The sequence below is a fragment of the Oncorhynchus mykiss genome, chromosome 1 (assembly GCF_057628025.1).
Source record: "Oncorhynchus mykiss isolate SJ-2025 chromosome 1, ASM5762802v1, whole genome shotgun sequence".
Classification (NCBI taxonomy): Eukaryota; Metazoa; Chordata; class Actinopteri; order Salmoniformes; family Salmonidae; genus Oncorhynchus; species Oncorhynchus mykiss.
The window spans coordinates 69,783,833-69,805,330 of record NC_143022.1 but is presented as its reverse complement, the minus strand read 5'-3'; the positions used below and the strand labels follow the sequence as shown (position 1 = coordinate 69,805,330).

At 43.0% G+C, this 21,498-nt stretch overlaps 1 protein-coding gene across 4 annotated transcripts in view; it reads right to left on the bottom strand.

Annotated features, from left to right (window-relative positions):
- The window catches only part of qkib (QKI, KH domain containing, RNA binding b), a 91,666-nt gene extending 82,732 nt beyond the window's left edge, over positions 1 to 8,934 (bottom strand). For 3 of the 4 annotated variants that reach the window (XM_036983106.2, XM_021608459.3, XM_090237741.1), the window contains exon 1: positions 8,113 to 8,934. In XM_036983106.2, coding sequence (XP_036839001.1) covers positions 8,113 to 8,254 — 142 coding nt within the window. In that variant the 5' untranslated portion in view covers positions 8,255 to 8,934. The remainder of the gene's footprint in view (positions 1 to 8,112) is intronic. The other variant, XM_090237768.1, reaches the window with a different exon arrangement.
- Positions 8,935 to 21,498: the final 12,564 nt, after the last annotated feature.

Sequence of the window (21,498 nt, the reverse complement as noted above, 5' to 3'; positions counted from 1 at the left end):
TCTATACCTGTTGTATTCAGCGCATGTGACAAATAAAGTTTTATTAGATTTGATTCATCAATAGCCTAGTGAATTTAATCTTGCTTATTGACTACGTTTGGCATGTCCATGTCCAGACTGCAATTTACAGTAGGCCTAGCCCCTATATCAGTATTAATTCTATAGCCTATGTTTAACAATGTATTTCCATATTGAAACAATGCATTTACAAAACAAATACAAGTTTATTTGTCACGTGCCCCGAATACAACAGGTGTACCTTACAGTGAAATGCTTACTTACAGGCTCTAACCAATGGTGCGAGAAAAAAAAGGTATGTGTGTGTATGTGTGTGTGTGTGTGTGTGTGTGTGTGTGTGCGTGTCTTGGTGTGTTTGGACCAATCTAGTTTGTTGTTGACGTGGACACCAAGGAATTTGAAGCTCTCAACCTGCTCCACTACAGCCCCGTCGATGAGAATGGGGACGTGCTCGGTGCTCCACAATCATCTCCTTAGTCTTGGTTACGTTGAGGGATAGGTTGTTATTCTGGCACCACCCGGCCAGGTCTCTGACCTCCTCCCTATAGGCTTTCTCGTCATTGTCAGTGATCAGGCCTGCCACTGTTGTGTCGTCAGCAAACATAATGATGGTGTTGGAGTCGTGCCTGGCCATGCAGTCGTGGGTGAACAGGGAGTACAGGAGGGGACTGAGCACGCACCCCTGGTGAGCAACAGTGTTGAGGATGAACGTGGCAGATGTGTTGCTACCTACCCTCACCACCTGGGGGCGGCCTGTCAGGAAGTCCAGCATCCAGTTGCAGAGGGAGGTGTTTAGTCCCAGGATCCTTAGCTTAGTGATGAGCTTTGAGGGTAACTATGGTGTTGAACGCTGAGCTGTAGTCAATGAACAGCATTCTCACATAGGTGTTCCTTTTGTCCAGGTGGGAAAGGGAGGTGTGGAGTGCAATAGAGATGGCATCATCTGTGGATCTGTTTGGGCAGTATGCAAATTGGAGTGGGTCTAGTGTTTCTGGGATAATGGTGTTGATGTGAGCCATTACCAGCCTTTCAAAGCACTTCATGGTTACGGACGTGAGTGCTACGGGTCTGTAGTCATTTAGGCAGGTTGCCTTTGTGTTCTTGGGCACAGGGTCTATGGTGTTCTGCTTGAAGCATGTTGGTATTACAGACTCAATCAGGGACATGTTGAAAATGTCAGTGAAGACACCTGCCAGTTGGTCAGCACATGCCCGGAGCACACATCCTGGTAATCCGTCTGGCCCCGCAGCCTTGTGTATGTTGACCTGTTTAAAGGTCTTGCTCATGTCGGCTACGGAGAGCGTGATCACACAGTCGTCCGGAACAGCTGATGCTCTCATGCATGCCTCAGTGTTGCTTGCATAGAAGTGATTTAGCTCGTCTGGTATGCTAATGTCACTGGGCAGCTCGTGGCTGTGCTTCCCTTTGTAGTCTGTAATAGTTTGCAAGCCCTGCCACATAAGACGAGCGTCGGAGCCGGTGTAGTATGATTCAATCTTAGCCCTGTATTGATGGTTTGCCTGTTTGATGGTTCGTCGCAGGGCATAGCGGGATTTCTTGTAAGCTTCCGGGTTAGAGTCCCGCTTGAGAGTCAGAGTTAGAGTCCCGTTTGTTTAAATAAAGTTGATAGTCTATCTGCCACAGCACTTGGGTTCAGGTACTCATACTAACCTGTTGATACCTACAGACTCAATACGGAAGATGTGCTTTTTAAACACACACAAGGGATATCACAGGTTTTGCTGCTGCATAGACAACAATACACCATATCAAATAACCAGGTCAAAATTCACCATCATCTTCACCATACTTATCCCTAAGTGAACTTTTCCCCGTTCATCCTAATGCTGCAGTGCATGTCGTAAGTAAGAGGCGGGATCGTTACTCCACAACACAGGGACAGGATCCAAGTTAATTCTGAATAAATTAACTTTGACCCCGCCCCCACACCCAACTCCACTTCACTTCTGAAATAATGAATTACTCCAATTATGTGATGAATAGGACCACTTTGTCTAATTGTGAGAGGAGCTGGAAGGATTCTCTTGTCTCTCTGGGACTCCTTGATGCTAGAGAGAGAACGAGAGCGAGCGAGCAAGCAAGAGAGAGAGGTCAAGGCAGACAGACAGAGAGACATAGAAGAGTGAAAGAGACAGTGAGAGACAGTGAAGCAGAGGCAGACACAGAAAGCTACAATTATGGAGAGATATAGAGAGTGCCCTGAGATCAAACTGCATCCTTCCACAACTTTTAATGGCGAAAAGCAGACCTTGGAATCATCCCTCTGTGTGTGATTACCATTCGCTGATATCAGTCTGCTTCTGTCTGCCTAAGACTCTGAATACATTTGATGAACTCTAGTTAGTCTTCTTCTTGTCTGGCTAGAGAAACATTAACTACCCAGGGGAAGTCAACTTCCCACTGGACACACACTGGTTGAATCAATGTTGTTTCCACGTAAATTCAACAAAATGACATTGAATCAACATGGAATAGACATTGAATTGACGTCTGTGCCAAGTGGGTTGTTTCTTGTTAACCGTCATTCTAGTAAAAGCATGTTCACTCTTCAATGTGATTTCCCAGGGTGCTAGTGGTCTGTACCAACAGAAAAGACAATAACACTTAGCTACTAACTCAATGAGGATAAATTAGTTTTCACAAGTGGTGGAAAAAGTACCCAATTGTCATACTCGAGTAAAAGTAAAGATACCTTAATATACTTATAATAGAAATTGTCTCAAGTTAAAGTGAAAGTCAACTAGTAAAATATTATTGTATTTGGTTTCAAATAAAGGTAGAAAACATTTTAATATTCTTTATATGAAGCAAAACAGATGGCACAATAATAAAATGTTAAAAAAATGATGGATAGCCAGGGGCACACTCCAACACTCAGACATCATTTACAAATGAAGCATTTATGTTTAGTGAGTCTGCCAGATCAGAGGCAGTAGGGATGACCAGGGACTTTCTCTTGATAAATGCATGAATTTTATAATTTTCCTGTCCTGCTAGGCATTTGAAATGTAACGAGTAATTTTGGGTGTCAGAAAAAAAGGTAAAAAGTACATTATTTTCTATAGTAATGTAGTGAAGTAAAAGTCGTCAAAAATATAAATAGTAGAGGAAAGTACAGATACAGGTGGCAGGGTAGCCTAGTGGTTAGAGTGTTGGACTAGTAACTGGAAGGTTGCAAGTTCAAACCCCTGAGCTGACAAAGTACAAATCTGTCGTTCCGCCCCTGAACAGGCAGTTAACCCACTAGGCCGTCATTGAAAATAAGAATTTGTCCTTAACTGACTTGCCTAGTTAAAAAAATAAAAAATAACTTAAATAGTACATTCAAGTATTTTTCCTTAAGTACTTTACACCGCTGGCTTTCACACACTTTATAGACAGTTAATGTGTGCAAATCATTTTGGTTTAACAACAAATACAGTGGGGGGAGAACACACACACCAAAAAAGTACTTCATCAGTGCCTTGACCTTACTGTGCTCTCTCACATCTGTATCTCTGCAACACTCCTCTCCTCCTCTCCATTTGAGTGTGTATTGGACTTTCAGGGACTGGGACAAACATACTAGAGTACCTGAGTACCTCTAGCAGTGATTCAATTCATCACCTTTGTTACAGAGCGGAGCAGCCCTGCATGCCTGGCTGCATTGACTGTCCATTGAGAGCATTCATCTGCACTAACAACGGCCTGGGTTTGTGCATTCAGTACTCAGCGGCGGCGTCTGCCCCGGGCCACTGCACAGGAACATCACTCACAGGTGACAGCTCAGGGTTCAGTGCTCAGATGAGGGGACTCATCTCACACACCCGAACAGTACCGACCGGGACAACTTTTACCTCAGTCATATGGTCACTGATACGTTCTGACCATGAACATCTAGACAAGGTTCGGTAGTAACGTCACTGAAACGGACGTAATCGCCTGCCTAGGACACCCCTATCTAGTATGATTAATAATGGGGGTACGGTGATGAGTTACCTTGCTGGACACCTGTGTTCCCCGAGCTAATGCCTAGGCTATAGCTCAGAGGGCTAACATAGTCTTGTGGCACAGAGATTACCCGGATTCAAACCCAGTCAGTCACACTGACACAGACGACAATGTAAATCCCTAACCCAGAGTGAGCTCATGGAGTGAAATTGAATTGCAGAGATTCCTCATCAGCATTCTAAAACCATGACTCACAAGCAGGCATTCACACTTGAATGTCACTGGAGAAAAACACCAACTAATAGCGAATTCACGCTGAATAGCTTTGATTATGACACGTGTGAGACCTAAATTACACTGAAAAAATATATAATCTCAACATGTAAAGTGTTGGTCCCATGTTTCATGAGCAGAAATAAAAAATCCCAGAAATCCCAGAACTGTGTGCACAAACTTGTTTATATCCCTGTTAGTGAGCATTTCTCCTTTACCAAGATAATCCATTCAGTTGACAGATGTGGCATATCAAGAAGATGAATAAACAGCATTATCATTACACATGTGCACCTTGTGCTGGGGACAATAAAAGGCCACTTTAAAATGTGCAGCTTTGTCACACAACACCACAGATGTCTCAAGTTTTGAGGGAGTGTGTAATTGGCATGTTGACTGCAGGAATGTCCACCAGAGCTGTTGCCAGAGAATTGAATGTTAATTTATCTACCATAAGCCACCTCCAATGTTGTTTTAAAGAATTTGGTAATACATCCAACCGGCCTCACAGCCGCAGACCATGTGTAACCTAGCCAGCCCAGGACCTCCACATCCGGCTTCGTCACCTGCAGGATCGTCGGGGGGAGGGGGGTTGCGGAGGAGTCAATTGATTGATTGACTGATTTCCTTATATGAACTGTAACTCTATATTTTTGTTCAGTATAGAAAATCATAACAGGAGGCTGTTAAAGGCGACAGATTATACACACATATGTAAGTACACACACACAGGCACACACTCCCTTCCCCAGACAGACTTCCTCTATTATCACTTGCCACTCGCAGCCGATACACACAGGTGGACTGGGGCTATCAGACAACTATCTCCTATAAAGCGTGTCCTCTGTGGGCTTGAGATATAGCCCTCCATCACCATACTCATTTATCTAGTTTCATTCTTCAGCGCACACTACAGCAGATCACAACGGAGGGGAGAAGAAAACACCGACCTGGAGCGTCACGTATGATCAATGTTGAGGCCAAGCACAAGCTGCAGACGATATTTTATGCGCCAGCCCCAACTTTAGAAGGCGGAATAGCGCTGACGTCTGCAGAAGCCAGTGGTTTAGCGTTGCCCGGGTGATACTGGCAACAGAAAAGCACAGCTGCAGACTAGTGCAATGAGGATATTGTATATGTGAATTCGCCCTACCTATTCAAAATCAGATTGTATGTTGTTGTACATTACCCGACACTCAGACACATACGTGTAGTCAGATCACACAAACAGAATCAAACCCACTGTATCACTGCAACACTGTAATGTCCCTTACTAACCCAGTACGCATGCAGTGGATGCACGTGGCATATAGGCTAAATCAATGACTGATTTGAAGAATAACTATCTGTTATTTCTATTGATCAGATAAAACACACACACACACATAAAGAGCTAAGGGGAATGGACAGGGGCTGATTCCACTATATTTAACTACATGTCGTCTGTGGTATTATTGGAAGTCAGGGCTGAGTTCAATAGAGGAAGTGAAACCAGTGTCTCCCTCCTCCCTCTGATCAGAAGGTATATGTACTGACTTAGACATCTCTCTGTCTGTCTGCACGTCACAGCACTCATAATGACCTACCTTATCAGTCACATACAGAACAGACTAACAGGAAGACACAAACAGACAGCAACACCTACAAATTATACGTTTTCTGCATTGCAGAAAATGCACATGTGTAGTGTATTCAAGGTTTAACAAGGCTTCTAAAGGGTGTAATTTCCACTCTAAAATGTCTGACTTGATTTGCCCAAATGACACACGTATCAACTCCTACAAAGAAAATGTCCATTAACTATAAACCATTTCCTGTTACTCCAGGAGTATTTTCATGCTGTGGCAAACTGGCTCAAATGAAGATCCTACATCTGTATGGTCTCTGGGAATGTATTCACATGATGTTCCTTTTTCTAGTCTGTCCTGTGACTTAGTGTGGAATAAATACGCAAGGCTTTCCAGATGAGTGGGAGTGCTGTGCAAAGGGATCGTCTTGCTTCACACACAGCTGTGTTCCAGCACCACCCAAATCCAGCATCCTTCGACCCGCCCCTCACTCACACCAGCGCAGCCAGCAGCTCCATCAAGCACTGATGCCTCAGACCAAGACCAACGCGAAAAGCAAAAACTCGTGAGAGAGTGCGTCTGCGATTAACCGGCACATTCAGACAGGTTAGACCCCGCAAGAACGTGGGTTGAGGCCGTGGGTCTCTCGTCTGAGCTGATCATTGAATGGTAAGGATGAAGATTCATGAACATATGACATGGCAGATTGACAATAATATGCACAGACTTCTATTTAACTTTGGCTACATTCAGTGTGTTGTTTCTCCTGTCACGGCCTAGCCCCAAATCAGCTGCAGCATGTAGGCCTAACCTTCCACTGACCGGATGAATATGCCAGACAGCAAAAACCTACAGAAAGCACTTGTTTTCCACACCCGTTGATTTGATATGGGCAGCTAGAAGTCCTTCATTAAGTGTTCTTAAAAATGTTCATGTGATAAGATGACACTTTCCCCCCAACCAATCGTCTAATAGAACAGCCTAAAGAAACTAAATGAACAAATTATCTTTACATGCACACTAAAGAAACCGTACTCCGAAATCACCAAAACATTTCTGAAATTGCTGGTATATAGCCTATGGAGGCGAAGCAAGGCGGTTACCACAGTGAACGGCATTACATGCTCTGGAGATGAACTGAAAAGCATAAAACCCTGTCCTAATCTCAGAAGGCTCCCCGCTTCCAATAAAACCTCGCTCTAATGAGCCCATTCAAAAGTTTGATGTCTATAAACTAGTCTAGTAAGCCTAAATAATTTAAATGGTGAAACATAGCAGCAGAATGTCGGGGGGGGGGGGGGGGGGGGGGGGGGGGAGACGTTGGCTACCCAAAGAGATGGAAGATAGAAGAAGATGAAGGATAAACCCAGTGGGAGCCAGCCCCCTGGCGCCTAATCCACCAAATTCCCCAATAGTCTCTCTAGTACTCTAACTCCCACACATTATTGTCTATATCATCTAGATTCTAGAATATACACTTCATGATGATGATTGTTGACACAGAAGTACAGGAAACACAGAAAAATACTTTGGCCTAATAGCATGCGCCAAAGACGGTTTGGATGCGCTGAGTGAGAAATGTTTCTTCACTTCATCGTGCTGTGAGGGTAACAGTGCAACTGCTTCAAATATTAGCTGTGTAGGGACAAAGTACCATATCAGATAGAGATTTAAACATTTCTTCAAAAAACTATTTTCCACATGTAAACAGATGTCATTTTTCTCTGCCACCTCATGCATTACTGACTTATTAACTTGAATTTGAGTCCAAATGCTATATCCAGTTTAGGTTAACTCTAGAATAACTCTTTGGAGAATATGTGAATCACCAATCAGATTATATATTTATATTTTTAATGTATTTATATTTAGGTAGGCTATATGGTTTCACCTTTTTAATCCTCCTTTTAATGGCAACATAAAATAATAAAAGTATCAGTGTACTTTTCAAGTGAAACGCCTCAAGGTTAGGAGGCTTGAGTAAAACGAATGCAAACCAGGGTATTTGCAACAATTCAGAACTGTAAACTAGCCTACTGTTGTGTCTGCATTGCTATAACTATGTTTCCAATTATGTCAACACATTCACGCCTCTGTAAAATGTATGGCTCATGATTCCAGTCCACAGAAAGCAACAAATACTCCCAACGCCGTCCTATGTAAAAACAAAACAAAAAAAGGAAGGGAGACTGCGCTTTCACTATGAGAAACTCGGTCTGTAGGATCCATGCGCATACCCTACCATATGTGTAACCTCAATTTAGAGTGCTTGTCTATTCACACACATTGATCCCAAGTTTACCTTCATCAAGCAGCCGTTCGAGGTGGTTAAAAATCCCGCAGAAGTTGGGAAGGCTGCTCATCAGTTTCTTATCATTCATGAGCTGCATGAGATAGTCTGGGGTGGGCTTAGGTTTCTCCTTCGATTCCATTTCCCCAACCATATTCCAAAAAATGAAGAAGAAAAAAATCTGACCCAAACAGAACCAACAATTGGAAAAAAATAAATATGTTCGCGTAGGCTATAAATTAATAAATATGATATAAAAAATACAAGAATACAAAAAAAATCAGTCGGTCTCTCGCTCACTCCTCACTGTCTCTTGTTGGTAAACGCAGTGAGCTGTTCCGTCTCCTGGTGCTGCGTTCAGTTTCTTTACGCACTGCACTGCAATTCTACTACACCGTCTGGCTGTCAGCTCTTCAGAGGACAGGTGATAAAATAAAATTAAAAAGAAAAGGAACAATTTAATACAAATATGAAATGGCGGAGAGGTAGTTTTTTAAAATTGTTGTTACCCTTATAATTCCACAAGTTATCGGAATGAATAATCAACTCCCGCGTGTCCACTGCCCTTGATTTATATTTGAAACGATTGGTCTTCTTTCTGCTTTCTCCTACCGAAGTTCTTGAGGCTGTGAAAATGTCCTTTTCCCCGAGTTCCCCAGAGCTTTCTGTGTATTGTTATGTGTGTGTCTGCACACTGGAAACGTCTGTCCCTCCTGTCTCTATTCTCGATAACCGAGCTTGTTCAATGAAGCTGGCATTTGGTCTCCTGAAACCGTCTGGCTGTGTTTTGCGAGCCGGTCACATGACCACACTTCACAGCGGAGTCTCTCAGCCGAGATCGGGGGCGCGCGCACCGCCGGGACCGAGTGTGGGAGGACAAATGCGCTTGCACATACACACGCGCGCACACGCACGAACAGTGATGTAAAGTACAAACTTCTTCAGGAGTGGTGGGTCCCCTGCGGGACCGTTGAGCTAACATAGGCTAATGCGATTAGCATGAGGTAGTAAGTAACAAGAACATTTCCCAGGACATAGACATATCTGATATTGGCAGAAAGCTTAAATTCTTGTTAATCTAACTGCACTGTCCAATTTACAGTAGCTATTGCAGTGAAATAATACCATGCTGTTGTTTGAGGAGAGTACACAGTTTTGAACATGAAAAATTATTAATAAACAAATTGGGCACATTTGGGCAGTCTTGATACAAAATTTTGAACAGAAATGCAATGGTTCATTTGATCAGAAAAAAGCTTTGCACACACACTGCTGCAATCTATTGGCCAATATCTAAATTGCACCTGGGCTGGAATAATACATTATGGCCTTTCTCTTGCATTTCAAAGATGATGGTACAAAAAAATACATAAAAACAATTGTTTTTTTCTTTGTTTTATATTTTACCAGATCTAATGTGCTATATTCTCCTACATTAATTTCTCATTTCCACAAACTTCAAAGTGTTTCCTTTCAAATGAAACCAAGAAAATGCATATCCTTGCTTCAGGGCCGATCCTTATTTAAGTAAAATACTTTAAAGTACTACTTAAGTATTTTTTTAAAACTATTTTTATTTTTGATTACTGTTACTTCACTACATTCCTAAACAAAATAAAGTACTTTTTACTCCATACATTTTCCCTGACACCCAAAAGTACTTGTTACATTTTGAATGGTTAGCAGGACAGGAAAATGGTCCAATTCACACATTTATCAAGAGAACATCCCTGGTCATACCTACTACCTGATCTGGCGGATTCACTAAACACAAATGCTTTCTTTGTAAATTATGTCTGATTGTTGGAATGTGTCCCGGTTATCTGTACATTTTAAAAACAAGAAAATCGTGCTGGAATTTGAAATGGTTTATACTTTTACTTTTGATACTTAAGTACATTTTATCAATTACATTTACTTTTGATACTTAAGAATATTTAAAACCAAATACCTTTTAGACTTTTACTCAAGTATTATTGTACATTTGTGACTTTCACTTTTTCTTGAGTCATTTTCTATTAAGTTATCTTTACTTTTACTCAAGTATGACAGTTCAGCACAGCATCTTAAAAATAAAAAATAAAAGATAAATAGGAAAGATTATGCACATTATGGTGATCAGAATATTTGGGCTTAGCTAAATGGTTATGCAACAGGTCTAAAAATATTAATATTTCAGATCTATCCTCCATTGGCAGGCTGTGCAGGAATGTCAGTGGTTTTCACCGTGAGAGAGTGATTGACTAAATGCCAGGACACATCAGAGTGAATCGCAGTTAAACTGAGAAGAAAATCTATAATTTATATCATGGTTGTGTTTTCTTAAAAAGCTGTGAAACTGAAGGAGATGTTATAGGTGATATGCTGAACATGAAGTCTACAGTTGAACTATTGGGGATTTTGTGAATGAACACCTCATCGGAGGTAGTGTATGCGATCTAGCATAGTTTGTGGGAAAGTCTCATTTTAAATAGAAAGTCGAGAATGATGTGTTGTGTACTATTATAGGTACCGTGTGGCTCAGTTGGTAGAACATGACACTTGCAATGCCAGGGTTGTGGGTTTGAATCCCACGGGGGACCAGTACACGAAAGTATGAAAATATATGCCGTCACTACTGTAAGTCACTCTGGATAAGAGCATCTGCTAAATTGCTAAAACATTATGCCTCCATAGTTACTGATGTTGAGTTAGGAGCATTTCCCAAAACTATGTTAATTCCAGTGAAGGCAAGGGATGTTTTACTTTTCCACACAATTGAATTATAACGAAATAAACAAAGGTTAAATAAAATATAAAATAAATAACTGCTTACATTCTGTCATTAAAGTGTTTATAGAAATAGTTGAATTGGCTTAATGGTTTTGCCTTCCTTTTGTAAAGCAGTTTCCATGCCCGGAGCTGGCTGGCTTTATGTATTAGAAAAACAATTGCCTCACTTTCTGTTTGATGTCACTTTGCCTGCCATCCCCTTTCACGTGAATGAAGAAACCAGGGGCAATGTTTTAAAAACAGCCCGAAAACAAAGCTGGGAAGTAAGTGTGAAACGGGCTGAGGGAGTTTGAGAGGGCCGAGGAGGGCTGTGGGCCTGGCACTGACAGCCCTGAAACAAATGACCCAACAGAACAGGAAGGGGGTTGTCCTGGGTCTTTTCCATCACCTTTTCATCCCTTTGTGCCTCCACAGCCATTCTCATGGAGATAAACTTGGATGAGGAGGCTGGCTAGAGTCTCGTCCTCCTCTCTTGCTCTGAGATTGTGTTTGAAGGAAGGGGGTGTATTTATGCTTCCCCTCCATCCTCCACTCCCCCCTCCTAAAACCCCCTAGCCCCGCCAGCTCCCCAATCCTCCACTCACTCACCCAGTGACGGCACCCTTGTTTGAGGGCAGAGGAATTACGTTAATGAATGCATTCCTGCACACATAGACTGTGAAACCAGGCAAAGAGAGTAACCAGGTCTCTGTCTGTCCCAACTTGGCTGGGAGAACACTGGTGCCCTCAATCTTTTTCCCAACTCTGCCTTTTTCAATCCCTCCGTCTTTCTCTCACACTCTACCCCTTTAACACTCTCTCTCGCTCCTTCTCTCTGGCTCTCTCTCTGTCCTCCTTGCCCTCCTCATAAACTCCTCCTCAGTGACGGCAAGTGGGCCAGTGGGGTTGAACCCAAAAATAAAAGCAGCCTATAAACTGATGAAACCGGATCTAGACTCAGCGATGGGGGCACGGGGTCAAGCCTTAGCAAGCCATGGCAACGCCACCCCAATGAGACGTGTCATTGGGGTGGATATTAGATGTCACCCTGCTTCTTTGCTTCTAGCAGTGAATAACAACTCTGTTATTGCCTCTATGGAAATCAGCTTTGCATCGTTTAAAAGAGTTTTTCTTTATAGAACAACAGGCTATGAAGTCATGGAGAGAGAGGCACTGAAGGAGATATCAATGGAAGAGGTTATTTGATTAGCCGACACGGGGAAAGTGTAACGTTGTATCTAGTATGTGAAGATTGTTAGCGTTGATACTATAAAGAAGAAGCATACTACTTCCACAACAATTTGGTTTATTGTTACTCATCATTCTGTCCATAAATGCACACCAATTCCACCGGAAGTGAAAGGTCTTCATCACTTTCGTCAGAAAATTCCATCATACAGCTTGAAATTAAATTTGTTTATTTTGAATGACATCCCCCATTGCTATGTTGTTCACACACCATTAAATGCCGTTTGCATCCAGACAGCCTGGCAGTGGCGTTCGTTTGATAGAGCTGGAGCCCACATGCAGCCACAAAGAGACCAACGAGCTCTCACAGTCTCATGGCAGAATTAGTCGTTCATCCATCTTTCTCAAATGTCAAATTTCAAAGTTCTTCCAGACATAAAATGTTGAAGGGTTTGGTTACTTCTCTGTATATCCAAGGTTAAGTTTAGGCATTAACTCTGAATTCCTAAGGTTAGGCAATAACTCCGTAAGGTTAAAGTAAGGGTTAAGGATTGGGATAGGCTTAAACAAAAATATCAATCACTTTCTATCGCTGGATTCGAACAGGCAACCTGGAACCAGGGGCAGATGCTTATGCCCATTTGCCATCCCTGTCCACAACGCCCTAGGTAAACCAAAGTCTACTTTCAGGTAACATCGCTCACTGTTGCCCTTAGTGGTGGGTTTCTACTTCATCCCCCGACAATCTCAGACATGGGCTGCAGTCCAAACTCTTAAAAGAGACACCCTCGTTCACTTACCCTCGCCTTATGCCCTTGGTGAAATCCCCACAGCCATATTTGCAACGTAAGCCCCTCAGCCCTCGTTTTTTAATGGAGTTTGCGAGTGTACAATTATGTTCACCTCGGGCCTGAAACGCCCCATAATTCAATTCGAGATGATTGTACATCCGCTAAGAAAAGTCAGCCAAAACTTTTAACCTCAACGTCAATATGGAGTCAACATACAAGTATAAGTAAAACAAATGGAAATAAGTTTGAAATTGTGCTACTAATGCACAAACATGTCTCGTAAAAGTAATGAGGTTTTTGTTTGGTTGTCTTTTGGAAATTGTAGAAATAAAACATATTCCTTCTTCAGTTCCAGCTAGGCAGGCTAACGTTAGTTAGCTAATTAATTAGCTAGCTATCATACAGTAGGTGTATATTAATCATTATATAGTTAATATAAGTAGACATGCACTCATCATTGACTGTAGTGCATATAAAGCACCCACACGCTACTGGTGGCTAAAAACACAATCGTCGCAGGACGAACGAGTGAAGAATTTCCAGGCAAGGGTGGTCCATTTAAAATGAATTCCTTCCTCCCTCGCCCCGCAAGTGTATACTTGTCAGACGTCATGATACGTCATCAGAAGTATCCACTTCATTTTAGGGCTGAGGGGGTAGGGTGTGTCTTTTAAGTGTTTGGAATGCAACCATGGATGGATGTCGAAAACGGACTTGTATCACAGGTGACCTGGCTGAAAGAGACACCATACTGTGCAGGCCTCACCACACCAATCAACCTGTCTCCAGGTTTTTTTGGTTACCAGGTTCTTTGTAGCAGGAATCTGCCGGGTGCTAATTTGATGCGCTGTTGAGATAAAAGGGGGGCTCATGTTAATGTCAACATCAGAGGATCGGAATGCAGGCTATTTATCGCAGGAGTCAGACAATCCCCACGGCCGGGGACAGCCCCCGCCCGGACAGATCGGCAAAATAAATAGAGGAGTAATTAACAGAGCAGCGAGAGGACAGGCATCACTGGAAGGAAGTTTTGTTACAGCTCAAGCAGAAGCGAGAGAGAGGTAGAGGGGGTGAGAGATTGATAGAGGAAAAGAGAAAGCGAGGGCTGGGGAATAGAGAAAGAGAAAGAGGTGGATTTCAAAAGAGAGAAAAATTGTTTTAAAGAAAGAGAGATTCAGGGACATGGGAGGAAGGGGAGTGGTAGGGAATAAGAGGGTAAGCGAGAGTGGGTATGAGAAAGAAAGAGTATAAGGGGGCAGAAAGCGAGAGTGGTGTGGGGTTAAAGAAAGTGAGAAGGGAAGAGCAGAGTGAGTTGGAGACAAGAGTTTTTGGACATAAAAAGTATGGCACCTGCTGTGCATCCACTACATCATCAACTCAACAATAAATCACAACATAAACATCACGACAACAGAATATGTAGAAAAAGACTGAAAGTCATTCTCCGAGTGCGTCTTGATGTGTGGTGTTCTGACTGGTTCATTTCCCAGTGAAGTCCTGTGTCCCTGATGGTTTAATGAGATTATAACATAATTCAGGAACAATAAGGCTCTGTTGCAGTGAGCAGCGGCCATACTGTACATCTGACTAAATGTATAGTTACTGTATACATAGGCCCTACATACATACTGTCTGATTCAGAGTCGAGGACAGTAAAGTGCATTCTGACCCATAACTGACCCGTGGTGCACTTGACACATTACCCATAATGCAACATTCTCAGCTGGATCAAGCTGACCACATTTAATGGCTCTACAATATTACTGTTGTGGAGAGGTCACATATATGTTATATAACATGTCCTGTAGTCCTGAAAAGGTACTCACACTCAAACCATGAAAAGGTGCACTTTAACCTTTTGTTATTCTTTCGAAAATTGATTAAATGAAGTACATTCTTGTATCTCGGCCTCCTTGGGAATTTTCCTTTTCATGGTTTGAGCGCAAGCCCCTTTTGAACTCAACAAATATGTTTTCTCTCACGGACCGGTCGCCATTCTTTTTAATCTAGCCTAAGTGCAAACCCTCATACTGGCTAAATAACATGTCCTACCATGCAACATGTTACAATGGCTCTACAATGTTCTCTTCTGAAAACAACCCTGGACTCTGCTTTGACACAACAATACCAAATAATACTTCCTGTTTCACTTCTCTATGAGCTGCAGTCTGAAACACATTTTCTTTGCTGCTAAAACAGAGAGAATATTTAACATGACAGTCTTTTCAACTGTGATTACAACACAGCACTTGTTTTCAGGCTCTCTCTGCGTTTGATTGAAGTTTCCTTAATGGTTATTGATTTGATCTTCAGGGTAAATAAAAGCATATCTCCTAAACGTGGTGTTGATGCTTGGAGCTCTCATTCTATTTGTCAGCACACAGAGAGAGGGTTCATTAGATCGCTGGAGGGCAGTGTGTCTGACTGTCTTATCTGTCATTCACGCAGGCATAGTTAGAAAGTTTAGAAAAACAAAACGCTAACTTCAGCAGAACCACAGCCTTTTAAATAGGTGTGAATGCTCATACTGTAATCATCCCTGTGTAATCCTGACATAGTTACTATCGGTCATTCATTGTAAGTCTAAATCTATCTTCGCCATGACATCCCTCATGCTGTACTCTATTTGTGCCTGATTGTGCTATGTGGATCTGTGTTGAACATCGTTGTGTCTGTTAGTGTGTGCATGCCAAGGTGTGTGTTTGTGAAACCAGTGTACAGTCACAATGGACAGTGAGTCCATGGCCTGTGGGAACAGAGGGCCTGATTGTTTGCCGGTGAGGGGAATACAGTGTGCCATTGTGACATAAATGATAAGGGGAGCGGAGAACCGGGACACAAAGACGTTTACCGGGACATCGCCACAACGACCACTTTACACCAATGGAGGCACCGCCTGTGTGCAAAAGGGGCGACAGAGACAATGGCTGTTGCCGTGTCATGGAGCCCACGGCCATTCACCTCTGTCCATTGTTTTGCCCCACCCCCTCGCTCTGGGCTGGCCACTGCTTATTGTGGAGATTGGGTGACAGGCTGCCTGGTACCGGTTGCAGCAACCCGGTTCTGTGGTGATTTTGGAAATGTTATGTGTCTCATGAAAAGTCCGGTTGTTACAGAGTCGCTCCAGAGTCTCTCCCGTCTTAGCAAGGCTATGATTGAACGTTTTGCCACCTGGATTTGAAGTGGGAGGACAGGAGTAGCAGACACTACTTATAGCATCGTGCTGTCAGTTAGCCATTGTTGGTGTTCTGTTGGGCTGCTGGTGCCATACCACCTTATCAACTCCAGAAACAGGTCTGATATTGGCTTGTCTACATTGGTGTGGCGCCTCATAGCAGTGGTCTGATAAATGCTTGTTAGCAGGGTCCATACTTCTGTAATAAGGAAATAACACCATTTTACTGGACACAAATAGGTCTGAAGCCCTAAGTATTTGACTTAAATTATTGATCACCTTTTCCAAAGGGCCTGCGGGTTCGATGATAAATAATCGGGTTACAATCAACTTATTATCCATAGTTTCATCCTTTCAAGAAGCAGCACAAACTTTAGCTGCACAAAGGTTACATCTTGGCGTGCAGGGGTGGTGGAGTGATGTCTTTTTCTGCCTCGCTCTGGTCCTCGCCGGTCCAGTGCGTGACGTCCATCGCTGATTGGCTCAGTCTCAGTAGGTAGGTTGTCATGTGGTTCTTTAAGCTGGGTGATCCGTCCGTGAGCTCTGTAGTTCTCTTCAAGCTCCTGAATGACCGACAGTGGTCCAGGGCAGTGGTTCCTGTAGGGTGCTCACCCCCAGTCCGGCTTTCAACTTATTTTTCAACGTTGCAATAATAGAAGGCAAGGTGCAATTTCGAAATTGGGTAGTGCATCATCAGTTTACCTCTTGTCAGTCAATGCATACCTTAGAGAGCTATTTAAATTTGTCAGAAATGTCCAGATTGGCCTCCTGGGTGGCGCAGTGGTCTAAGGCACTGAATCGCAGTGCTAGCTGTGCCACCAGAGACTCTGGGTTTGAGCCCAGGCTCTGTCGCAGCCGGCCGCGACTGGGAGGTCCATGGGGTGACGCACAATTGGCTTAGCGTCGTCCGGGTTTGGCCGGTAGGGATATCCTTGTCTCATCGCACACTAGCGACTCCTGTGGCGGGCCAGGAGCAGTGCGCACTGACCAAGTTGCCAGGTGCACGGTGTTTCCTCCAACACATTGATGTGGCTGGCTTCCGGGTTGGATGCGCACTGTGTGAACACAGCTTGGTTGGGTTGTATTTCGGAGGACGCATGGCTCTCGACCTTCGTCTCTGCCGAGCCCGTACGGGAGTTGTAGCAATGAGACAAGATAGTAACTACTAACAATTGGAGACCACGAAATTGGGGAAATTAAATAAATACATTAAAAATTAAAATAAATGTCCAGATTAACTAACCCATATCAGCTAAAAAGCCCATGGATTTTGTTGTAATGTTTCAGTCACTTAAATATCACATGATTACACATTGGACAACACATTGAACAACTCAGTGGCCTTGTGGTTAGTGTCCACCCTGAGATTGTAAGGTTGTGAGTTCAATGTCTCGCTGAGTCATACCCAGGGGCATGTATTAATGGATGCCAAGAGAAGCCAGGCTTCCCCAAAACATTTACCAAGGAAAAAATAAAACATATCAAATAATTTATCTTTCGTCTCTCTCAGCCCATACATGTTGTTCAATTTGCAAGAGACTGAGTGTATCTCACTGGAGAAAGCATCCGAGCGAACAAAACAGCGGCCCTCTGTCTCAGTACATGTAGAGTATCTATCTGATATTGTCTGGTCAGAAAGAGTATGACATTGTTGCCGCCCATTGCGTTGAATGCAAGGGAAGTCAGCGAGCATTTGGTGTCCCTTGCTAAAAAATACAAATAAATAGCCAATCAGCATTGAGATAAACTGAGTGAGCTCGGCTGTGAATAGTCCTGGTGCACCAAAAAAACGTGTAAAGGGAATCCAATTTGGATTTGGCTTCAGACCAATCACAAATCAAATCCAATCAAATTTCATTTGTCACATACACATGGTTAGCAGATGTTAATGCGAGCGCAGCAAAATGCTTGTGCTTCTAGTTCCGACAGTGCAGTAATATCTAACAAGTAATCTAACAATCTCCAACAACTACCTAATACACAGAAATCTAAAAGGGTGAATGATAATATTTACATGTAACTACACGGATGGCCGAGCAGCATAGGCAAGGTACAATAGATGGTATAAAATACTGTGTATACATGTGATATGAGTAATGTAAGATATGTAAACATTATTAAAGTGGCATTATTTAGAGTGGCATTGTTTAAAGTGACTAGTGATCCATTTATTAAAGTGGCCAGTGATTGGGTCTCAATGTAGGCAGCAGCCTCTCTGAGTTAGTGATTGCTGTTTAGCAGTCTGGACGCCCTTTACTGACCTCGCCTTCTGGATGGTAGCGGTGTGAACAGGCCGTGGCTCAGGTGGTTGATGTCCTTGATGATCTTTTTGGCCTTCCTGTGACATCGGGTGCTGTAGGTGTCATAGAGGGCAGGTAGTTTGCCCCCAGTTTGATGAGTTGTGCAGACCGCACCACCCTCTGGAGTGACAAGCCAAATTTCTTCAGCCTCCTGAGGTTGAGGAGGTACTGTTGCGCCTTCTTCACCACACTATCTGTGTGGGTGGACCATTTCAGTTTGTCTGTGATGTGTACGCCGAGGAACTTAAAACGTTCTACCTTCTCCACTGCTGTCCCATCAATGTGGATAGGGGGGTGCTCCCTCTGCTGTTTCCTGAAGTTCATGATCATCTCCTTTGTTTTGTTGACGTTGAGTGAGAGGTTGTTTTCCTGACACCACCTCCTCCCTGTAGGCTGTCTCGCCGTTGTTGGTAATCCAGCCCACCACTGTTGTGTCGTCTGCAGACTTGATGATTGACTTGGAGGTGTGCATGGCCACACAGTTGTGGGTGAACAGGGAGTACATGAGGGGGCTGAGCACCACCCTTGTGGAGCGCCATTGTTGAGGGTCAGCGATGTGGAGATGTTGTTTCCTACCTTCAAGCCAAACGTCCTGTATTGTTGTCCTACAGTGGCTGGCTGGCTAAAATCGTCCCTTTCCTAAATTAGCCATTGATGGAGATAGGGATTTGGACTTGTGGTTTTACTTAATTCTCCGTACAGGCCAATGATTATAATGGCAATTCTGATCCACCCATAAATTCATACATTGTGCCCCTGGCCCTGAGAGGATGTAAGATCAACATGTAGTCAGATGTAGTATGCTAATGTTAACTAGCTGGACTGGCGTATCATTGCCCATGAAAGGAAGTTAGGCTAGAGAGCAAGTATTTTAGCCAGGTAGCCTAGGACAACAAAAAATAAAAGTGTGTACTGTATGACAGAGTGATAGACCCTTTAGGCAACATGAAAGGAGGATGGCATACAAGTAGGGTGAGTCAACATGTTATTTCTACTTGCACGCACACACACACAACACCACACACACACAAATCCGTACCATGAACAGCCACATCATACTTAGCTAATGTTGATTGGACTAAATCATTTTTGGTATCTTTTAGTTGTCACTATTAGACTAAGCATCGGTGATTTGATGATGTTGAAATGGTGCTGGAACAGTGGAAGCAGCTCCTGTTTTCTTTGTGACTTGCGGTAACACTCCGTGGTTCTAAATCAATAGTTATTTAGTAGCCCGAAAATGTCTGAAACATTAACTTACCCTACCATGCTGTAGGTCATGTCACTGCTTGTTACATACAATATGTTTTGTGGACTTCACCGAACAGATGTTGCTTTCGGATTTTGTAATGAAACAAATGTGTGGTTGAATTTATTCTAACACAGTGTCTTCTTATTGTTTTGTTCTTAGGCCTATATATCACAGTGTAAAGGCATATGAACTAACAGGTTATAGAGCAAACAACGCAATTATCACAACACATAATATATGGCTTTTTTTTTTTCATGGACCTCCTGGTCGCGGCCGGCTGTGCAGAGCCTGGGCTCGAACCCAGGGTCTATGGTGGCACAGCTAGCACAGCGATGCAATGCCCTAGACCACCCTAGACCCTGTCCCACCACTTCTAAATCCAAAGTTGCGCCTCTGTGGAAAAATATATAGAATTGTTAGAAAATTGTTAGAAAACTGCAATATTTTCTTTGCACCTCATGGCAAAATGTGTAGAATTGCAGGAAATATATATATTTTTTAAACTGCAAAAAAAAGTATGTTTTTACTGACTCAAGAGTCATGATTCGGTTTTTCAGAGTGACTCGTTCATTTTTGTCGTTTGTTTGACCTGCTGGAGATGTGTGCCGACCTACAACTGTCTATCATGTGGGCAAGGGAAAATAGACCATGCTGCAGGAAGCACGGAGAAGACAAAGGCATGTTTAGAACTGATAATTGATCACATGGTGCAAGAAGGAAATCAATGAATTGATTATTATGATGGACACAGCCTCTGCTTAACTAACTCGAACTCGAGTACAAATCGTTTGGGGGGGGCTGCAGTTTATAGGCTATTTTGCGTATCACACACGGCCATCAAGCGAAGCATTCCGCCCAGTGTCGTTTACAATCTTGTCCGGATGCGGCCACCACAAATAGACCTCGTTTCAACTGTATCAATAAATATTCTTATTTGCATGCCTAGCAATCAACAAATGTACATTGTTTAAAGCACACTTTTACAAGCCTGTCACAGATGACAGCTCCAATAAGCCCCCTACGGTGAAGGACATGGGAACGAGATGCTTGTAGAATTATGACTTGAGTTTTCAGTTAATCGTTCGCCAGTAGGGGGTCCTACGTGCTCTGGGCATTACTGACTCAAGTGAGCGAAATTAGTGAGTGAAATTAGCAAACGTAGATTGTGCGGTGAAAACGATGCTTGTGTCATCCCAAATGTCCAATCCGTGTAATTCACTGAAAGTCCACCGCCAACGTGGGATAGCCGAGTCATGCACTTGTAGTTCACTGCCTTGGTCGGAAAAAAATAAATTCTGATGCTAGTTTGGTATAGCTAGAACCGGTGTCACCAGTCTGTAACCCTAACTATTTGACTTAATTAAGCTATCTATCAACTTCTCCGAAGGGCCCTGGGTTCAATGGTAAAGAGTCGGGTTACAATCAAGTTATTTTCTACAGTTGAATCCATCCAAGTAGCAGCAGCACACACTATATTGGCACAACAGGTTACATCTCCATCACTTCACCTCTCTGTCACTCATCTCTACCGTCAAACCTCCTTATGTGGAAGTGAGTCTGGTTAGGGTATTTTCAGAATATTAGTCCCAACATAAAATCTTAATGGCAATGCCGTGATAAAAGCCTCAGATACACATGACATATTTTGGATTATAAAATATATATATCTTATTCCAAAACCATGCATATAGGTGTAACAACAGGTGGTGGGGGAGTCGAGAGGACCCAGATTATTTTCAACAATATTTTCAGTAACAGCCAGAGATCAAACGGTGGCCATTTATTCTTGTCCCTCTCTATCTTTTTCTGGTGTGCAAGCACTGCAGACTAGACATACAGGTTAGCAGTGGTCAGAGGTAGAGTCAGGACATTCCCCAGTGACGACAGATGATATGTTACCCAGTCTCTAACTGGGCCTGTCCAGCAGCCCTGCCTGTGCAT